Source organism: Peromyscus eremicus, chromosome 5, assembly GCF_949786415.1.
Source record: "Peromyscus eremicus chromosome 5, PerEre_H2_v1, whole genome shotgun sequence".
In the NCBI taxonomy this organism is placed as follows: domain Eukaryota; kingdom Metazoa; phylum Chordata; class Mammalia; order Rodentia; family Cricetidae; genus Peromyscus; species Peromyscus eremicus.
In genome coordinates this window covers 57,347,548-57,366,319 of record NC_081420.1, presented here as the reverse complement: position 1 = coordinate 57,366,319, position 18,772 = coordinate 57,347,548, and the positions used below count along the sequence as shown (strand labels likewise).

The 18,772-nt window shown below is 42.3% G+C and overlaps 1 protein-coding gene across 1 annotated transcript in view; it reads right to left on the bottom strand.

Moving 5' to 3' along the window:
• Positions 1-17,640, bottom strand: part of Itih2 (inter-alpha-trypsin inhibitor heavy chain 2) — a 38,802-nt gene extending 21,162 nt beyond the window's left edge. The window contains exons 1-9 of the mRNA XM_059262426.1: positions 17,557-17,640; positions 16,321-16,395; positions 14,799-14,831; positions 13,202-13,371; positions 8,819-8,923; positions 4,889-5,051; positions 2,952-3,059; positions 2,203-2,331; positions 766-882 (exon numbers count right to left, since the gene is read on the bottom strand). Coding sequence (XP_059118409.1) covers positions 766-882; positions 2,203-2,331; positions 2,952-3,059; positions 4,889-5,051; positions 8,819-8,923; positions 13,202-13,371; positions 14,799-14,831; positions 16,321-16,395; positions 17,557-17,640 — 984 coding nt within the window. The remainder of the gene's footprint in view (positions 1-765; positions 883-2,202; positions 2,332-2,951; positions 3,060-4,888; positions 5,052-8,818; positions 8,924-13,201; positions 13,372-14,798; positions 14,832-16,320; positions 16,396-17,556) is intronic.
• Between the last annotated feature and the right edge of the window lie 1,132 nt (positions 17,641-18,772).

Genomic DNA, 18,772 nt, shown 5'->3' with positions numbered 1-18,772 from the left:
ATGAGACAGGATAACCACCCCAAGGAATGACAATGCAGATAAAAATGATAGACTAAAGTCTGGGGAGATGGCTCTGTGGGTAAAGAGCTTGCTGTGAAGGTATGAAGTCTTGGGTTTGGATCACCAATACTCATGTAAAAACCAGATGTAGTGGTAGAGATAGGCAGATCATCAGGGACTCAGTGGCCAGCCAGTCTAGCCTAGAAGGGTAAGCCCTGGGTTAGGAGAGGAGACTCTGTTTCCAAAGGTAAAGTGGAGAGTAATGGAGGGAGATACCAAAAGTTCATCTTTGGCCTTCATGTGCACTACATAGATGCGCACACACACACACACACACACACACACACACACACACACACATTAGGCATGTGAGGATTTTAAAGTTACTTGTGACTAATGACAATATACTAAAGCCAAACACCATGCTGAGACATGATCAGAGTGAAAAGACATTTTATAAAGAAGGGACTTTTCAAAAGATGAATTTAAAAACAGCAGGAGAGGGAAAAAGGGAAAAGCAGGAGGAAACACGGAGGAGAAAAGAGTTGTTGTTGTTGTTTTTTTTTTTAACAAGGAAGCATCGATTTTGGTATAAGCCCAGTGGACATACAATAACCTCACAAAACTGGGAAGGACTGACACCCTCAGTCAGTGAGTACCAGTGAATACAGTTTCTGAGTTTTACCCCGAGGTCGGGAGTCAGAGGGAACACTGAATTACTGCATTATTAAAAGGTAACCACAGAAGGTGAGACACAGCCCTTACCTGTTTCATCTTTATTCCCCACATGGAGCCACTAACATCAATAACAAAAAGGATGTTTTTGGGAATTGGGTCCAGGTTCTCAGGAGCAAAGAAGTGCACAAAATATCCATTAAATACCTGAAAAACAAAACATATGTCTGAGTCAGAGGATGACCAGTGTTTGGAAGGTAGGGAACGGAGGCCGGAGACTACACAGGAGCTGGGCTACAGGAGAAGGAAGCACACGTCCCTGAAGATGAAAACAAGAAGACAGGTAGAAACCTGGCACGTGCCCATCTTTCTCTTCTGATGTTTCTCTCGTGCCTCTGTTCTGGGAGTCTAAGCCCTCCTGGGTGCCGCTTTCCCACCCCACTCTGTTTCATTCTGCCCCATTACACTTCACCCAGTCTTTATCTCAAGCCTCTGTCCAGGCACTCTGCTCAGCGATGGTGAATCAGGTAGTCTCTGCCTTCACGGGTCTCATCCAGTGAGGATAGACGGCTAACATGTGTTTTCAGCACAGCATGCTAAGCGTTATGATGAGGAAGGAAGTCTCCAAAGAAACAGCATCCACACGGGGCCCTGGGAGCTAAGTTTAACACAGCCTACTATTGTGGAACATTATGGAAGTTGGACTCGGTGAGGAGAACAAACACCTGCTTGATGGACAAATCTAATTGTTAACCTGATTTGATTTAGAGTGATCCAAGGAGAGAGTCTCAGACGAATTGTCTACATTGGGTTGGCCTGTGGGCATGTCTGCGTGTGTGGGGTTGTCTTAATTAAGTTAACTGTTGTGGGAAGACCCAGCCCACTGTGGGCATCACTATTCCCTTGTCAGGGGGATTCTGAATTTCACAAGAGTAGAGACGATTAGCTGAGCTCAAGCAAGTAAGCAAGTGAGCATGTATGCATCCATTTCTCTCTGCTCTTAACTACAGATACGACATGAATAGCCTTTAAGCTCTTGCCATTGTGACTTCCCTGTTATGATGGGACTAACACTTGAAATTGTAAACTGAATAGAAATAGACCTTTTTTCTCCCCTAAGTTTTTTTTTTCTTTTGGTCAGGGTATTTTTATCAGAGTAACGGGAATGAAACCAGGACAGCACGCCACCATGCCCAGATTCTTTACACAGGTTCTGGAGGTTGAACTCAGACCTTTATGCTTGCATGACAAATACTTTAGCAACTCACCGATCTCTATAGATCCTTTTATTTGGTTATTACGGCATAAATGATAATTCTTGGATGCATATCAGAAAACTAGGATCCTAGTCTCTTCTCTGTATCCTGAACACTTTCCTTGACAACTAAAAGTGACTCACAAGCCAAGGAGTTTGTTCAACTGCAATGAGATTTTTGGCTTCAGCTTGATAGTTCTCCTGGAGCTAGTTGGCACTCACCTCGAGCTCCCCAGCCTTCTCCAGTTCTCCTGGAGCCAGTCAGCACTCACCTCAAGCTCCCCAGCCTTCTCTTCTCTGTTGACATCATACATCACCACCAGCTCTCCATCCACTGCGGTCTCAGTACAATTGGGGCATTTTCTTTGCTGTGCTACTGTGGGCTTGAAGGAGACATGTGCCTGCAAAGGACAGGGACATCAGAAGCTGATCTTTGCTCCCAGATCCTGACACCTGATCATGCACGCAGGAGAGCAGCATGCTGACAGCATCCATTGGCCTAGTATTTATGGAAATGACAGCAACGGTGCTATGGAGTGGAGCATCCAACAAACTGTGATGCTGTGTGCCAGGTACCAGGCCTTTGCAAAAGAGATTCAGAGAATGTTCCCCCAGATACCTTGGCAGGAACGGCTCCCAACTCTGGAAAGAGTCTGTGTAAGTTCTGAGAGGACTCTGACCTTTTCATAGTTGCTCGTTATTGGCCATCAAGGCAAAGACAATTAAAATGAATATTTCTTGTGATTTATGAAAATTCTCTATGTGAAAGTTGTCTCTAACTACTGGTCAAGTCGATGACTTGGGGAAAATAGAGGTTCCAAAGTGGACAAAATGAAATTACATAACTGGAAGTGTTGCTTTGTTTTTTTTTAATATTTATTTTATATTTATATTTAATAGGAAAAACACTCTAGCTTTTGACCTCAGCTCAGACTGCTCTTTTATTTTCACTGCCCAAAGCACAGGAGGAAAAGAGCCAGGACCCAGTGACCACTCAGGTAGCTGGCAAAGTACAATGTACCTTCTGCTGTCCCTTGGAGATGACAGGAACACCTTGGAAGTGGCCTTCAAATGTGTCAGGAACATGAAGAAATCTCATCCCTTGAGGTTCAACAATCCACACATTCACCTAAAAGTGGGGAGGGAATGACAGAATCAAAAGTCTTTAGAGACCTTTAAAGCAGGAAGTAAAGTTACGGTTGAGCCTTCTGATGCTTTTTCTCATCTCCCAGTCTCCCCAGCATGGTTCCATGGTCAGTCTGCAAAGTTCCCTGGGTAGGATTCATCTCACTGTAGTGGCTAACTCCTTTCTAGCAACTCAGTATCTCTCTGTCACCTCATGCCTCCAGGACTTATTTTCCCTGTGGTTTGGATGTGCAACTTAGTTTCTTTTCCTGTGGCTGTGATAAAATATCCTTAAAAGAACAACTTAAGGGAGCCAGAGTTTGTTTTCGCTCACAGTTCAAGGCCCAGTTCATCATGGCGGGGGAATGAAGGCAGCAGGAACGTGCCTAAGCAGATCACATTACACCCAGTCAGGAAACAGAAAGGGATGAATGAATGCAAGTTTGAGATAAATTTAATCAAACCAAGAATTTTAACCTTTCTCATCTGACTTATTTATTTATTTATAAATATTTATAATATTTATAAATGGGGCTTCAATATGGCCCCATTTAACATGGTCCAGGATCCCCTGCTCAGGGCATGTCCCCACCCACAATTATGTCCTCCTGCATCAGTTTATATCATCAAGATGATCCTCAGCAGGCATGTCTAGAGACCCTTCTCCCATGTGATTCCAGATTCTGTCAAGTTGACCATTAAAACCACCCATCCGGACATGACTTTAATCTGCCTCCTGAAGGTTCACATGCTGGAAACTTGGTCACTGGTGTGGCAATAGTTGAAGTGGGTGGGGCTCAGGCTGGAGATGGCTCAATGGGTGAAGAGCTTTCCCAGGCAAGCATGGAAATCTAAATTCTAATCCCCATTACTCAGGGCAAATCTGGGTGTGGCAGTATGTAACCTCAGCACTAGGAGATGGAGACAGGAGGGTCCTAGAGACTCAATGGCCATATAATGAGCTCCAGGTTCAGGAAGAGATCCTTTCTCAAAAAAAATGTGGAAAGCAATAAGAAGATACCTGAAGCTAACCTCTGACCTCTACCTGCACACACACACACACAGGTGAGTGCACTCAAGAACACACTCAAACACCCCCTGTACACCACCACCTGGCTGAGGATGGATGCTTTATAGGCAAAGAAGTTTATTTATTTGGCTTATGATTCTGAGGAGTGCAAGACTCAAACCTCAGATTTACAGACAACAATGTAGAAGCTCAGAACACCTTCACCCTGAAGGTTGGTTTGTGAGTTCAGTGGTGCATCACTCAAACCCTGGAATCTGAATTTGAACTTATTTGGAAACAAGTCTTCAGGGATGTGACTAAGATAAGGATCTTGAGGGCAAGTCATCCTCTGCTACTTAGCTCTTCATCCAGTAAGGGGAAGGCAGAAGGAGATTTGAGATGCTCAGGGTAGGAGCAAATATTAGAGTCAAAAGGCCCCAGGCCAAGGACTGCCAGCACCCGGCAGATACCAGAAGCCAGAAACAGTATGTGTTCTGCAATCTCAGCTTGGAATTAAAATTTCACAAGGATCAATCATCCTCCCCGTCTGTGGACAATGCACTCTTCAGACTGTGAGAGAACAAATTTCTGCTGTTTTAGGTTACACTGTGTGTGATAATTACACAACCAGTACACTGATAAGCACCTGAGGAAAGCTCGTGTTGGAACCTGTAGAGAAGTGGTGTGGTTGACTCCAACCCCGAATCTTTTTAGTACGCTACATTGCTTTTCAGAGCTAACGGCATCAAACACCAGAGATGGTGGTGGTAACGAAAACAAACCAGAGATATGTGCTGTTGCTGACCCTATGAACCCAGGCTCACCTCCAAGTGCTTGGCCAGCCGCCCTGGCTGCAGATGAATCTTGTGCTCATAGGATCCCAGCTTCCTCCACTTCACCTCCTGGTAATGAAGTTCAAACTGCACCTTTGCTCCAGGGGGGATGTTCACTTCAGTGTTGAAGTTCTCCATATCAAGAGTTCTGCTCCTAGATGTGGGAGACCCCAACACAAGTGACCATTACCCGTGAAGGAGTTGCAAGACACACCATTTAGACAGAGTTCTCATCTTCATCCTGGTTGATCACACCTTCTCAGTTGTTCATGAACTTGGTACATCAGAGAAAAGGGCAAGTTGGAGAGAAATTTGATCAAACCAAGAATTTTAACCTCTCTCATCTGCCTTATTTATTTATTTATTTATTTATTTATTTATTTATTTATTTATTTATTTATTTATTTACTGAGCTGCTCACTGGTTTGAGTGTCATTGGCCAAAGGACCATTGATTGGGTACTGGTTTTTGAGAGACTCAACAGGTATCATTTCTGATACAGCAGTTACATAAGCTGACATCATTACCCTCAACTTTCAGATGATAAGTGAGGCTTGTAGAGGGTTAGAAACTTACCCAAGATGCCTCACAACTAGTCAGTTGAAGAACCAGGACTCAGACACAAGCTTAGGTATCTCCAAAAGTGGTGCTTATTCCCTACACTGAATTCTGAGACTTTTGTTCAGTTTGTTATATTTTAGGAGGTCTACAGAGGGACGAATATCAGTGTTTTATAGAACTGAATCTGTGTTTCCAATGGAAGCCCCCTTTCCATTTTTTTTCTGCGTAAACACTTTGGACTTCCTTCCTTCCTTTCTTCCTTCCTTCCTTTCTTTCTTTCTTTCTTTCTTTCTTTCTTTCTTTCTTTCTTTCTTTCTTTCTTTCTTTCTTTCTTTCACATCCTGGGTGCAGTTTCCCCTCCCTCCTCTTCTCCCAGCCCCTCCCTCTACCACCCTTCTGTCCCCCTATCTACTCCTCCTCCATTTCTATTCAGAAAACGGCAGGCTTCCCATGATATCAAACATGGCTTATCAAGTTGTAGTCTCACTACGCACCTTTCCATGTATTAAGGCTGGGAAGGCGACCAGTATGAGGAGTAGGGTCCCCAAAACCAATAAAAGAGTCAGAGACAGTCCCTGCTCCCTCTGTTAGGAGATCCACAAGAAGACCAAGCTGCACAACTGTAACATATGGGCAGAGGGCCTAGGTCAGTCCCATGCAGGCTCCCTGGCTGTTGGTTCAGTCTCTGTGAGCTCCTGTGATATGAGTCCAGGTTAGTGGATTCTGTGGGGTTTCTTGTAATGAAAATCACTATCAAATCCAGTATGATGGCTGCTTTTTAGGCACTTACTTGAGTTTTAAGGAGGAAGCAGCAAGATTTTCCAGTGAGGTTGAATCAGCATCAAGACTAACAATGAATGGTGTGTGTGTGTATGTGTGTGTGTGTGTGTGTGTGTGTGTGTGTGTGTGTGTATGTGTGTGTGTGTATGTGTGTGTGTGTGTGTGTGTGTGTGTGTGTGTGTGTGTGTGATAAGGTCTCACTGTGTAGCCCTGCCTAACTTGGAAGTCACTATGTAGACTAGGTTAGTCTTGAACTCACAGAGACCCATCTGCCTCTGCCTCTGCCTCTGTCTCTGCCTCTGGAGTTCTGGGATTAAAGATATATGCCCTCACACCTGAGTAAATGGCTTTTAAAATTAAATAATTAAGCTAGTGAAGGTAAGATTGTGCATAATTAGCCAATTTCATGTCAGGGAAGTAGTATAGGTTATTTAATAGTGGAAGAAAAAGTTGAATATGGCACAAACTTTCTAGGCAGAATACACTGACGCAAGTCATGTTATACAAGGAGTGGCCTGGAAGTTAAGTTCTGGGTCCCCCAAGAAATATCTAGTGCCCAGAAAAGATTCTGTTCCAAAGCCATTTGTGGAATGAAAGTGTATGGATAATAAGGTCTTAGTGATAGAGAGGATGGAAGGAAATGGTGTGGTGGTGCATGACTGTAATCCTGGAGCTAGAATGCTGAGACAGAAGGATCCTGAGTGTGAGGCCAGGCTTGAATACATACACAGAGCTGGCTTTAAGAAAACAACAACACAAGAAGGATGGCACCAAGGTTTACGAAGGTCCAAGGATGATTGACACACAGTAGCACTAGAGATCTGTTCTCTGCTTGGATTTTTCTCTTTCCCTCCTACACATGGCTGAGCTCTGTGTGTCTGGTTGGGCTCAGTTCAACTATTAGTCTTCTGTGAGCATTTTATGGATCTCCCCACAGAAGTACACATTAAGTAGTCAGATTCCCCCTGGGTCTATTAGCACTCGCCCACTAGCCACATGGTGGCCACTGCTTCCTTTCTGTGTGCCGTATGAGCCGGACAGTGCTTGTGTTTATGTTGCCTCTCATAGAAGTGGGTACAGAGCTGACATCCAGTGTACTCTGCTAATAAAAAGAAACACATGAATGAAATGAAGGGAACTTCTACTACAGGTAAGTTTTGTGGTGGAGAAGAGGAGACAAAGGAAAGAAACATGGCAGGATTTAGCAGAAGATGAGGTTTGTGGTGTGAGGAGTAAAGGATATCCAGAAGAGTTAGTTCTTTGAAGTTTTGGATTGAAAGGCTTGTTTTATTTTATTTTAACAATTTACACATTTTTTCATGTGTGTGTATGTATGTATGTATGTATGTATGTATGTTCATGTGTATGAAGGTAAATGTGTTTGTATTTACCAGAGTACATCCTCAGGTATGTGTTTTAAATATTTTTTTAAAGTTATGTGTATGTCTGGTGGTTTTATATATATATATATATATATATATATATATATATATATATATATATATATATATATATACACACAGATGCCTGTTGTATTCAGAAGAGGGCATCATAGTCCCTGGACCTGGAGTTACAGGGAATTGTGATCCATTCAATGTGAGTGTTGAGAATCAAACTCAGGTCTCTAGAAGAGTAGTGTGTGCTCCCAACCTCTGAGTCATCCTCCAGCCCTTCAGTTAGTGTCCTTCAGTAAAGCTATCCGCTCACTGTGCAGACCACACAAAGCCTTTCATTGGCTTAGATCTTGCCAACTAAGATAGGCTGGCTGGCTAGTGAGCCACAGGGACCTATCTGCCTCTGCCTCCCTTCACTGGGATTACAAGTGTGTGTCATCACTTCATCTTTTTTATGGAGGTTCTAGGGGATTGAACTCAGGTTTTTGTGTTTGTAAGGCAAGACCTTTACTGACTACACTATTTCTCCTGGTCCCAAAGGCTGCTTTTTTTCAGATGGGTTATATATAAGATATAAAGGAGAAATACAATAGAATTTATGTTTTGTGGTTAATGCTTTAAATGCCATATCCCATAAAAATAAATTCTATGCCTTTCCTTTGGCTATGTTTTACTTTATGTGTATTAGTGTTTTACCTGTGTGTGTGTCTGCACACCACATGTGTGTAGTGCCTGTGAAGGCCAGAAGAGGGAGTTGGATCCCCTAGACCTGGAGTTTCTAATGGTTGTAATTAGTCATGTGGGTGCTGAGACTCAAACTTGGGTCCTCTGGAAGAGTAGCCAGTGTTCTTAACTACTGAGCCATGTCTCTAGGCCCCTTGTGTGTATTTTGTAACAAGATCATGATTACTATATTCCTGTAGTTCATATCACTGCACTTTTTTGGGGGGTGAAGGTGTTTATTTACAGAACATCCATTATATAAAAACAACCTATGTAAAACTTCCAAACCCCACTGATAGAGAGGTTTTTAGGGAAACAGACATTAAGACACCTAATTCTATTATCATGCTAGGACTTGGCCATTTTTCTAGGCTCTGAGGCACTCTGGAGCCTGGTGTGCCCTGGGAAGAACGGGGCAGGAGGAAAGCAGATAAGATGGCAAGCCCTGATCCTTAGCCCTTACCTCACCCATCCGGCCGTCTTGCCTTTGGCTCTTGCCTGTGAATAAAGAGCTCGGCCCACAGTTTTCTCTCTGATGGTGCTTGTAAATGTCATACCATTCACGGTCCTAGAACAGACAGAAATCAATGGTGGGCCACGTTAGCAGTCTTTTTAGGAACACTATCAAAGAACAAGCAATTGATGAATGGAGGCAGTGATCACTTTGAATCTGCGGGAAACAAGAAGCGTGATCTTGTATAGACAGAACTTTCTATCTGACTGTGATTTGAGAGAAGTTAAATTGGGTTCCAGCTCCCCAAATTTCTCTCATGTACTACTATGTGTTTAAGCTTTCCCATATCCAAATCATACTCTTTGGGTGAAACATGGGGGTGTGGATATGCCCTTTGAATGTGGCAGGTGCCTAGGAGAGGTGGCTGGTAAGCCAAATCATTCTTTGGAGAGTTAAGAATTAAACATAGTCTGGTGTCCTACCAAAATTGGTAGATTGAATTCTCCCTCCCAGGGTAATGGTTTTAGAAAGTGGGGACTTTAGAGGGTATTTAGGTCATGAGAGAGGCACCCTCACAAGTGGGATGAATGCCATTATAAAAGAGAAGCCGAAGCTCTGTCCCCTTCCCACCATGTGAAGGCAGCTACAAGAAAAGCACCTATGAACCAGAAAGTGAGATTGCACCAGACACTAAATTTGTCAGCACCTTGATCTTGGATTTTCCAGCCACCTGAACTACGAAAATAATTTTTTTGTGTGTTGTTTACACCCACCCAGCCTGTAGTACTCAGTTTTGGCAGCACCAACCAATTAAGACAAGAGGGGATGCTGTCCTGGAAGGATAGAAAAGAACGTGGCAAGATGGAGGAGAGCCCAGCTGAATCCTCCTAAATGTTTCTGTTTATCTCCTCCACATCTCCCTTGGGGATTCCCTGCTTTCTCTTTGTATCTTTACCTCTATCCATCTGATTCTTAGTTGGCTTGTACTTAATTCTCACCAAGTAATGATGTTTGGAGGAATAGAAGTCTGTAATTTAACTTAATAGTCCTTAAGTGGGATCATCTCCCTGAAGGAAACATTTAGAACTAGATGGAAAAGTTTCTGGTGCCCATGGTGACTGGGAAGTGCCACTGACATTCATGAAAGTCATCAAAAATGCTAGAAATGCTATAATAGAAGGAGTGACATCCCCAAAGGGTTTCCCTCCCCAGGTACCAATAAGAATACAGGTAGGAGAAACATTTCCAGGCTTTATCTTTCACAGGACAGAAATTAGACCCAAGAAGATAAGTGACTTGCTCAAGCTGGTCAGAACAGGAATGAAAACAAAGTCCAGTGTCCAGACCAGCATCTTCCCATCTGATCATAGACAGATTCAAGGTTGAACAAGTCTCTATAGAGACACAATTGTGGTGGTATTGTGTTCCTCAAAATATTGTGTACCTTAATAAACTTATCTGGGGTCAGAGAACAGAAAAGCCACAAGATACTTAGGCTAGAAAATGTTAGCACACGCCTTTAATCCTAGCATTCCAGAGACAGAAATCCCTCTGGATCTCTGTGAGTTCAAGGCCACATTGGAAACAACCAGGCATGGTGACTCACACCTTAAATCCCAGAAAGCAGCCTTTAATCCCAGGGAGTGGTGGTATAAAGCAGAAAGGTTTATAAGGCGTGAGGACTAGAAACTAGAAGCATTTTGCCTGGTTAAGCATTTGGCTGGTTAAGCTTTTAGGTTTTGAGCAGCACAGTTCAGCTGAGAGCTATTGGGATGAAGACACAGAAGCTTCCAGTCTGAGGAAACAGGACCAACTGAGGAATTGGCAAGGTGAGATACCTGTGGCTTGTTCTGTCTCTCTGATCTACCAGCATTGACCCCAATAACTGGCCTCAGGTTTGATTTTATTAGAAAGAACTGTTAAGATTCCTGCTACACACGATCATCTTCCACAGTGATTTTTTTTTTTTAAATCTATTTATCTATTATGTGTACAGTGTTCTGCCTGCATGTATGCCTGCACACCAGAAGAGGGCACCAGATCTCATTGCAGATGGTAGTCAGCCACCATGTGGTTGCTGGGAAAAGACCTCTGGAAGAGCAGCCAGTGCTCTTAACCTCTCAGCCATCACTCCAACCCTGCATTTGAGATCTTGAGTAAAGGTAAAAAAAAATATTTTGGCTGATCCTAAGGTCTACATAACCCATTCTGTCTTCTCCAGTCTATAAATTCAACCCAAGTAAAGGCAGACCAAAATAAATGCACATTTCATGGTGTTGCCTTTTGTTACCCTAAGGAGGGAAAGAAGAAAAAAAATGAATGAACTGAACTGAATTATTGAATTAGTTTAAAATGTCATTTATATTCATGGTGCCACACAGAACACTATAGAAAACTTCTTTCTCCCATTTACTTTCTAGAAAGAGCTAACTGAAATTGTCCTAGAGGTCAGGCTTGGTGGTGCATGCCATTAACCCCAGCACTTGGAAGCAGAGGTAGATGAGGGCAGGACAGGATTTATAGAGATACTCTATCAAAACATCTAAAATTTTAAGATAATTCAAAAGATACCAATCTACATAATGCTTTTTTCACACATTTTAATTTTTTTCCATTTTAGAAAGCATAGTGAACATAGGAAATGTTGAGATGGCTCAGCAGGTAAAGGCGCTTGTCACCAAGCCTGATGATCTGAGTTTGATTCCCAGAATGCACACAGTAGAAGGAGAGAGCTGACTTCCACAAACTGTCCTCTGACCTTCATGAATTTATTGAGGCCTGGACATGCACACACACACACACACACACACACACACACACACACACACACACTCATACACACATGCACAAACACACAGTGAATAATAAAAACAACTTAAAAATTAAAAAAAACAAGATATATAGTTAACATGGATCTACAGGTTTTTTGTTTTGTTTTGTTTGTTTTTCGAGACAGGGTTTCTCTGTGTGACTCTGTCTGTCCTGGAACTTGCTCTGTAGACCAAGTTGGCCTTGAACTCACAGCAATCAGCCTGCTTCTGCCTCCTGAGTACTGGGACTAAAGGCGACTCTACAGATTTTATCATTCAAAAGACTTGCTAGTCAAAACACTTGCAAACTAAACCTTTTATTTTATTCATTGCCTTGGTGTATAAAAGGAAAAAAGGCAATGGCTACATGGATGTCCACGTGACTGACCCCCATTCCAATTACCTTCAGGAACATTATTTAGCTTTAACATACAAATGCTCCAAATTAATAGGCGTAGCTATGAATGGTAGCAGAACAGTTAACTTCTTTAATTAAGAAAAATTTCAAAATTATAAAAATATCAAGAGAATAGTATAAGAGGCCACCATGAAAGCCATCACTGGCATTCATTATGAATATTGAGTCAATCTTAGTTCATGTGTACTCAATTGCTTCCCACCTCAATTACTTGGAAGCCAGTCTCCAACCTCATATCATTTCACCCATGAGCACTTCAACATCTGCTTTACAGTAGAGCTTTAAAACTTCTATGTGAGTAACAGAGCCATTGGGTAGAAAATGGAAAATTGTAAATGAGGCATGAGAAATAATCCTAACAGAGCTGTCAACCATTGAGCTGACTGCCACAAGAAGTGGTGAGTTAATGATTAAGGAAAAAGTCAAGTCTAGCCTTTATAACCCACTCATTAGAGATGTCATGGAGAAATCCAAACACGGGACATGAGACTGGGTTTAATGGCTGACTCTCAACTCCTTCCTCCCAAAGAAACGTGTGGCATACAGCGCTGACTTACTGCAAATATACTCATGTGGTATCCTAAAAGATTCATGTCTTTCTCTCTCTCAAAGAACTTGCATGTAAATGTGAGTAAGCAGAATGTGCCTACCGTAGTAGGGGGCTTATGTCTGCTTCAGTGTGTTACAGAGGAGAGGTGGGGGCTGGAGAGATGCTCTGTCAGTAAAGTACTTGCTGTGCAAATATGAGTTCGATTCTCAGCACCTACATAAAGACTGGGCATATAAACTAAATGCTTGTGATCCCAGCACTGGTGACACAAAAACCAGTGGGTCCCTGGACCTCCCTGGTCAGCTAGGCTAGCCTACTTGGTGAGTTCCATGCCAGTGAGGAATCTTGTCTTATACCCAAGGTTGACCTCTGCCCACCACACATGAGCATGCATGTGCAACTTCACACACACACACATGCACACGCATACACACACACACACACACACACACACACACACACACACACACACACACACACAAAGACAACCCATCCCATAGTGACTCAAAGTAGAACCCCAGAGCAGTGCACCCTTAAGGTTCATTACAACAGGAGGGCTTTTGATGCCAAGACACAGGAGCATCCAATCCCCATTCTACACAGGAGTTACTCACATGGTGAAGTTGGTGATAAAGGCTCCTTTGGGGATTTGAACGTCGAACACGACAGTTTGGGGCTGTGGGGAATTATTCACCAGTTTGCTCTGGATGATAGTGGTGGCCATCCGGGAAGTAATAGTTGACTGGACTTTGTAGCTATAAAGAGTTACTTGATCAACATCGTCCTGAAATTGGCAAGAAAGTATAACTGTAGTAACAAAATACCCACATGGAATGCACTATGTATATGATGTTCCAATTGGTCTATTTTACTTGTTATGAACAACTCTAGGGTAGTTGGTAAATACATAACTCTGGCATGGCTAAGCAATCTTCTAACTCCTTGAAATACCCCACAAAGAAATGCGTCATTGCTATGATGTCTCCTTTCTCTTCTTCTCTTTTCCCTCTCTTTTTCCCTCTCTTCTTCCTTTCATGCTTCTTTTCCTTCTTTCCATCATTTTAGAATCTGAGTAGGAAATGAATGTGGGAAGCAAGATGGACTGAAAGAGTTCAGGAAATAATTTCTCATAGAGCTGCTACTAGGGAGAGGAGATGGGATGGCAGGGTCAAGAGAAGACCCTGGCTCTGTCTTTAGAGTGAAATGCAAGCAGGGGTGCTGTGGAGTGAACTGTATACGCAACCCCCAAACTCCTTATTGCTACCTATTTCCTTCAGTATCATCCATTATTATTACACCTCAGCCCTTGCTTCTTTTCCTATATTAAAACAAACTAAGCGAACACTCAGGCTGCACATCATCAACAGAACTATCCTGTCCAGGACATTTTGATTCAATTATTTGTTTAATAATACCTCGGGCCTCCTTTTCTCTCCTATATGGTTGAAGGTAGCTCCAGTTTAAGAAAACGAAATGAAACAGTGATGATCGCAGACCAGGTATAAAAAAATACCTCCTTTAGGATGTTCCTGAGAGCTGCAAGTTCCTTCAGATCTGTGACAATGTGGGTCCTGTTAGATTTTGCTTTTTCTTCTCCCAAGATTTGCTTACTTCGCTATTAGGTTCCATCCCTCAGATTTTGTTCTCCAAGATTAATGCTTCCAACTAGTTAGCCCCCAAGCCTATCTCAAACTAAGGTAAAATCCAGGCCAATTTATTTACCCTTCCCCCTGCTTCATGCGGAAGTTCTCAGTTCAGAACCGGAAGCCGACACAGACCACTTCTTGGGTGTTCTCTTGTGACAGGAAGGTCCACTCTGGACCTTTCAGGAACTTGAGCCACACTGCCTGAGAGCGGTTTTCTACAGCCACTCTTTGACTTGCTACAGCTACCAGGCATCATAGTTTTAAATCAAAGCTGTTAGGTCTGGATTAAATACATACTGTGGGGTGGAATCTATATCATTAGCAAAACGTGAGAAGATGGGAAAGGCATTTCAGCCCTCAGTGGCATCTGCCCTGCCTGCCAGCACTATGCTCTTCAAAGCTGAGCTTCAGAAGGACTTTCAGAGTTGAGCAAGGCAAAGTTTCAAAAGTCAGGTCAATACTTCCAATGACAGAGACAAAGGAGACACCTGGATTGATTTCCAGGTAATAATTAACAGGAAAATCGCTCACACACCAATCCATGACACAACCGAAGCCAACTTACCGTCTCCTCCCCTGATTCTTCAGGAAGGCTTCTCTGTGGAAGGAAGTCGGAGAGATAGTTATTCTTCAGCCACTTGAGGCTTACTACCTCAAGGCAAAAATCCTATAGTCTCAAATAGACAATTATGTTCCTCCCATACCGTGGGATAAGTCATTTATTGGCATCAAGACACAAATATGGAGAATTATGAAAAATGATTTTTCCATCTGTGAATTTCTCTGAACACCTTTCTCAGCCACTGTTTTTTTGTTGGGATGTACATTGCTCTACGATAGAATGTTATTAAAGTTTTGGAAGAACTTTCTCCATGAAATTTTCTGATCCTCAAGTTAGTTTCCTTTACTGTTTCCATAGCAGAACGCACCTTCCCTTTAGAACGCTTACCTTGTTCATGATGATTCGCTTTACGTGGGGAACAGTTTAAGGTCTGCCTCTTCCTTTTAGACTAAGGGGCATGAGAGCAGGGACTTAAATGTACTTCCTACATGGTTAACCCTGGAGCCACACATGTGAAAGGTACATTGAAAATTCTATGCTCTTAATCACCTACTGTGTTAGAAGATTAGCTACGTGAGTACGGGTCCTGTGAGCATGGACAAAGGACTCCCCTTACCTTTGAAAGGTAAGCATCTTAAGAGCTATGGGCACACTTCAATGTCCGAGGGATTAGAAAATAAGTCCATTGTTATATGTGAGCTAATTTTGGGTGGGCTGATATTTTAGCAGATGCTGTGTGTGTGACACAGGTCAAGAATTGTCTTTGGGGTTTTTTGTTTGTTTATTTGTCTTTGGGACACTCTGTAGTCCCAGCTGTCCTGGAGCTTGCCATGTATGTAGCTCAAGCTAGCTTCAACTTTGTAGCAACTCTCCTGCCTCAGCCTCTAGAGCACTGTAGTTATATGCCCCACCATACCCAACTCTTTTAGATATTTTAACACAACATTTAACGACTAAGTTTTCTCTCCAGAGGCTACATAAAAACCCTGACACAAAGTCCTGACTATTGGGTTTTTGAATATTATTGATCTATAAAAGCTGGACTTTAGAAAGTCAAACATTCATACTCAGACAAAGCCATTCGTCTCTCAGATTAGTGTTATTTCCATAAATACGTCCTTTCTCAGTATGTGGGCTCTGTGATGGGAGAAGTCAAACCCTTGCTGGCATGGTTGAGCACCCCCTCCCCATAAATTAGGAGATTTTCTGTGTCTCCTCAGCAGCCTCCAGGATGTGACCTCAAGCATGTCTAGTTCTCTGGACCAAAGTGCTCTTCCTTTGACTAAATGGCCAGAGGAAGAGAATGTGTGGCTTTACTGTGTCCTTTATAGGTAGAAGTTTCAGGAAAATAATGTGAAAGTCTCTGTACATCACCTTGACAACATTCCACAAGAGTGTAGCAATACTGGCCTATTCTCTGTTAGAACAAAGAACAAATTATTGAGACAACAGAGTCATGTTTTACCTCTTCTCCAGTCATGATCGAGCGCTTTCACCTATTTTCACCACTTAGAGTTTACTATACCTGGTATCTTCTTCCGTTCTCTACAAATGGAAATTTGTCTGGGGCCAGTTCCACAGGGCCGTCATATTCTGCAAACTTAAAAGATAGTTGAGGTTGTTCAGTTTCTTTTAAAAATCATCTATAGGAAAAGAGGCAGCCTACATTTGTTATATTTTTAATATGTTAATTTCTTCAATATGTATATTTGCTAGCTAGGTCTCAGAAATAAGTAAATGGAAATGAACTATTTCAAATTCATTGGGTGTAAGAATTCAGTTGTGAGTGTGCCTGAAGAAGGTAGACAGACATGTAATCTAATGATAAAAGTTCCTGGAAAAGCGCTTGGATGGAGTAACGGGGCCTTACTCATGTAGGACTGGACAGATGTAGGTATGAAAAGAAGACTGGTTGGAAATTACTTAAAAAACACAAACATGTCTGGGTGTTTTAGCTTCAGTCTGAGATTTCTGACACATTCTTGTGGTTTTCAGAGTGTTGGAAAACACGATAGTTTCTAAGTAGAGCGATTTTCTCCTCCTGAAAACACACTTTTTTCCTCTGTCATTTTTATGTGCAATCCACTCCTTGGGATTTTCTAGAATAATCCTGTAACACATTGTTCTCTGCCGGCACAGAAGTAGTGCTTGAGTGGTATTCAGAATGACTCAGTTCAAGGTCTATCCCACACTGAGATGGCAGGAGGTCCCAAGTGGAGACCTGAAAGCCACGGGCGTCATCCCTGCATTTTTCCTCTTGTGCTTCCACCTTCTACTATCAAAATTATTTAAAGTGTTCGTTTTACAAAATAATCGTTTGCTCAGGCATGAAAGACAACGATGCTGTGAGAATGACTGAGCCCAAGAGTAGCAACAGTATTTCTATATAACAATACCAGCAACCACTAAGTAGTTCCAGTTCATGGGCTATGCCCGGTAGTTTACGGACATCTCTTCATTCTCATGGCAACCCTTTGGCATAGGTCTGTTCTTACACACATTTTTATATAAAAAGTGGGCAACTCTGCTCCATATATGCTACACTGGGATATCTGACCACTGAACTTGACTTAAATTTCATGCAAAAACCTCATATTGTCTTAAGAGGTCAATACATCTCATAATTATAACATGCTGTCTGATGAATGTTCTCCTAAGTTTCTGCTCTACACAGAACAAGGTCATTGAATAGAAATAGCATTCAGCTATTTGCAGCCCCTTTGTTTAGGCCAATAGCTAGGAGACCCACAGAAGTACTTACTTCAGAGTACCCATTTATGGGGATTTCGAAGGCTTGTCCTTCCAAAAGGAATAGCCAGATGAGAATGCACGTGAGTCGCTGCATTTTGCTGGACAGCTGTGTCAAGCTCTCCAGAGCAGAAGGTCTGGGTGAATTCCCCTCCTACTGAACAGCAACTTGATTCTGTCGAGGAGAGCAGTTGATCTGTCGAGGAGAGCAGTTCGTTTTTAAAAGAAGAAAAAAAGCACTCTAACTTTGCTCAAATTCAGGACAAATATTTGATCTGGAGTCAAACTTGAGCTATGGGGGTGGAAGGGACAGTGGGGGTTATTCAAACAGCAAAGCCAGGAGCATTTCCTGGACCGTAGGGGTGAGTCAGGGTCAGACCCAGGGTTCGATGATTGTGCACCCCCACTCTTGATTTTGTTGATTTTAATTTATCTTAAAGTTAGAGAGACTTGAAGATAATTGTCACCCTCTTTAAAGGTCCAAGTAAGGAACTACATTAAGGAATAAATGCAGAAAGAAGAGCTAAACCGACATGTCTGGAGATAAAATTATTTCATTTAAATGAGAGCAGGAGGACTGGAGAGATGGCTCAGTGGTCAAGAGCGCTTGCTGTTCTTGCAGAGGACCCAGGTTCTATTCCCAGCGCATGTGTGGTAGTGTACATACACACAAGCAGACAAAATACTCAGACACATAAAATAAATAAAACTAAAAATATTAAAAGAGAGCAAGAGGCATTTAGGAAATATAAGAGAAGAAATATAGCGATTTTCTGAGGAGAGAATTCATGCTTCCTGTTTCCTCCATGTCACTTTGATAACTGAGTACTTGCTACATATAAAGATCAGGGGAAGGATACAGGGGACCAGGGCTCACTCTTCAGTGAAGATGTTCATAAACTGAGTGTCCCCTCTTGCTGCCCCTCATCTCCATTAGCATAGTGGTTCCATCATTCTGGTGAGTCATGCAGTGAAAATACAAACCATGAATTATAAAATTGTTACTATGCTATTACAACACCAATACAAATGTCTGGAAAATGATTTAGAGAGAAAATTGTGTGAATAATATACCTCTATGAAAGATGGACAGCAAGCACATTGACAAAGGGGAAACACTAAGCAAATAGCTAAGACAATTAATAAATTAGTTCATACACTGTAAACATCAATGGAGGCTTCATTATGTGTACTGGGTACCAAATATGTAAAAGAAAGCATGGGAATCA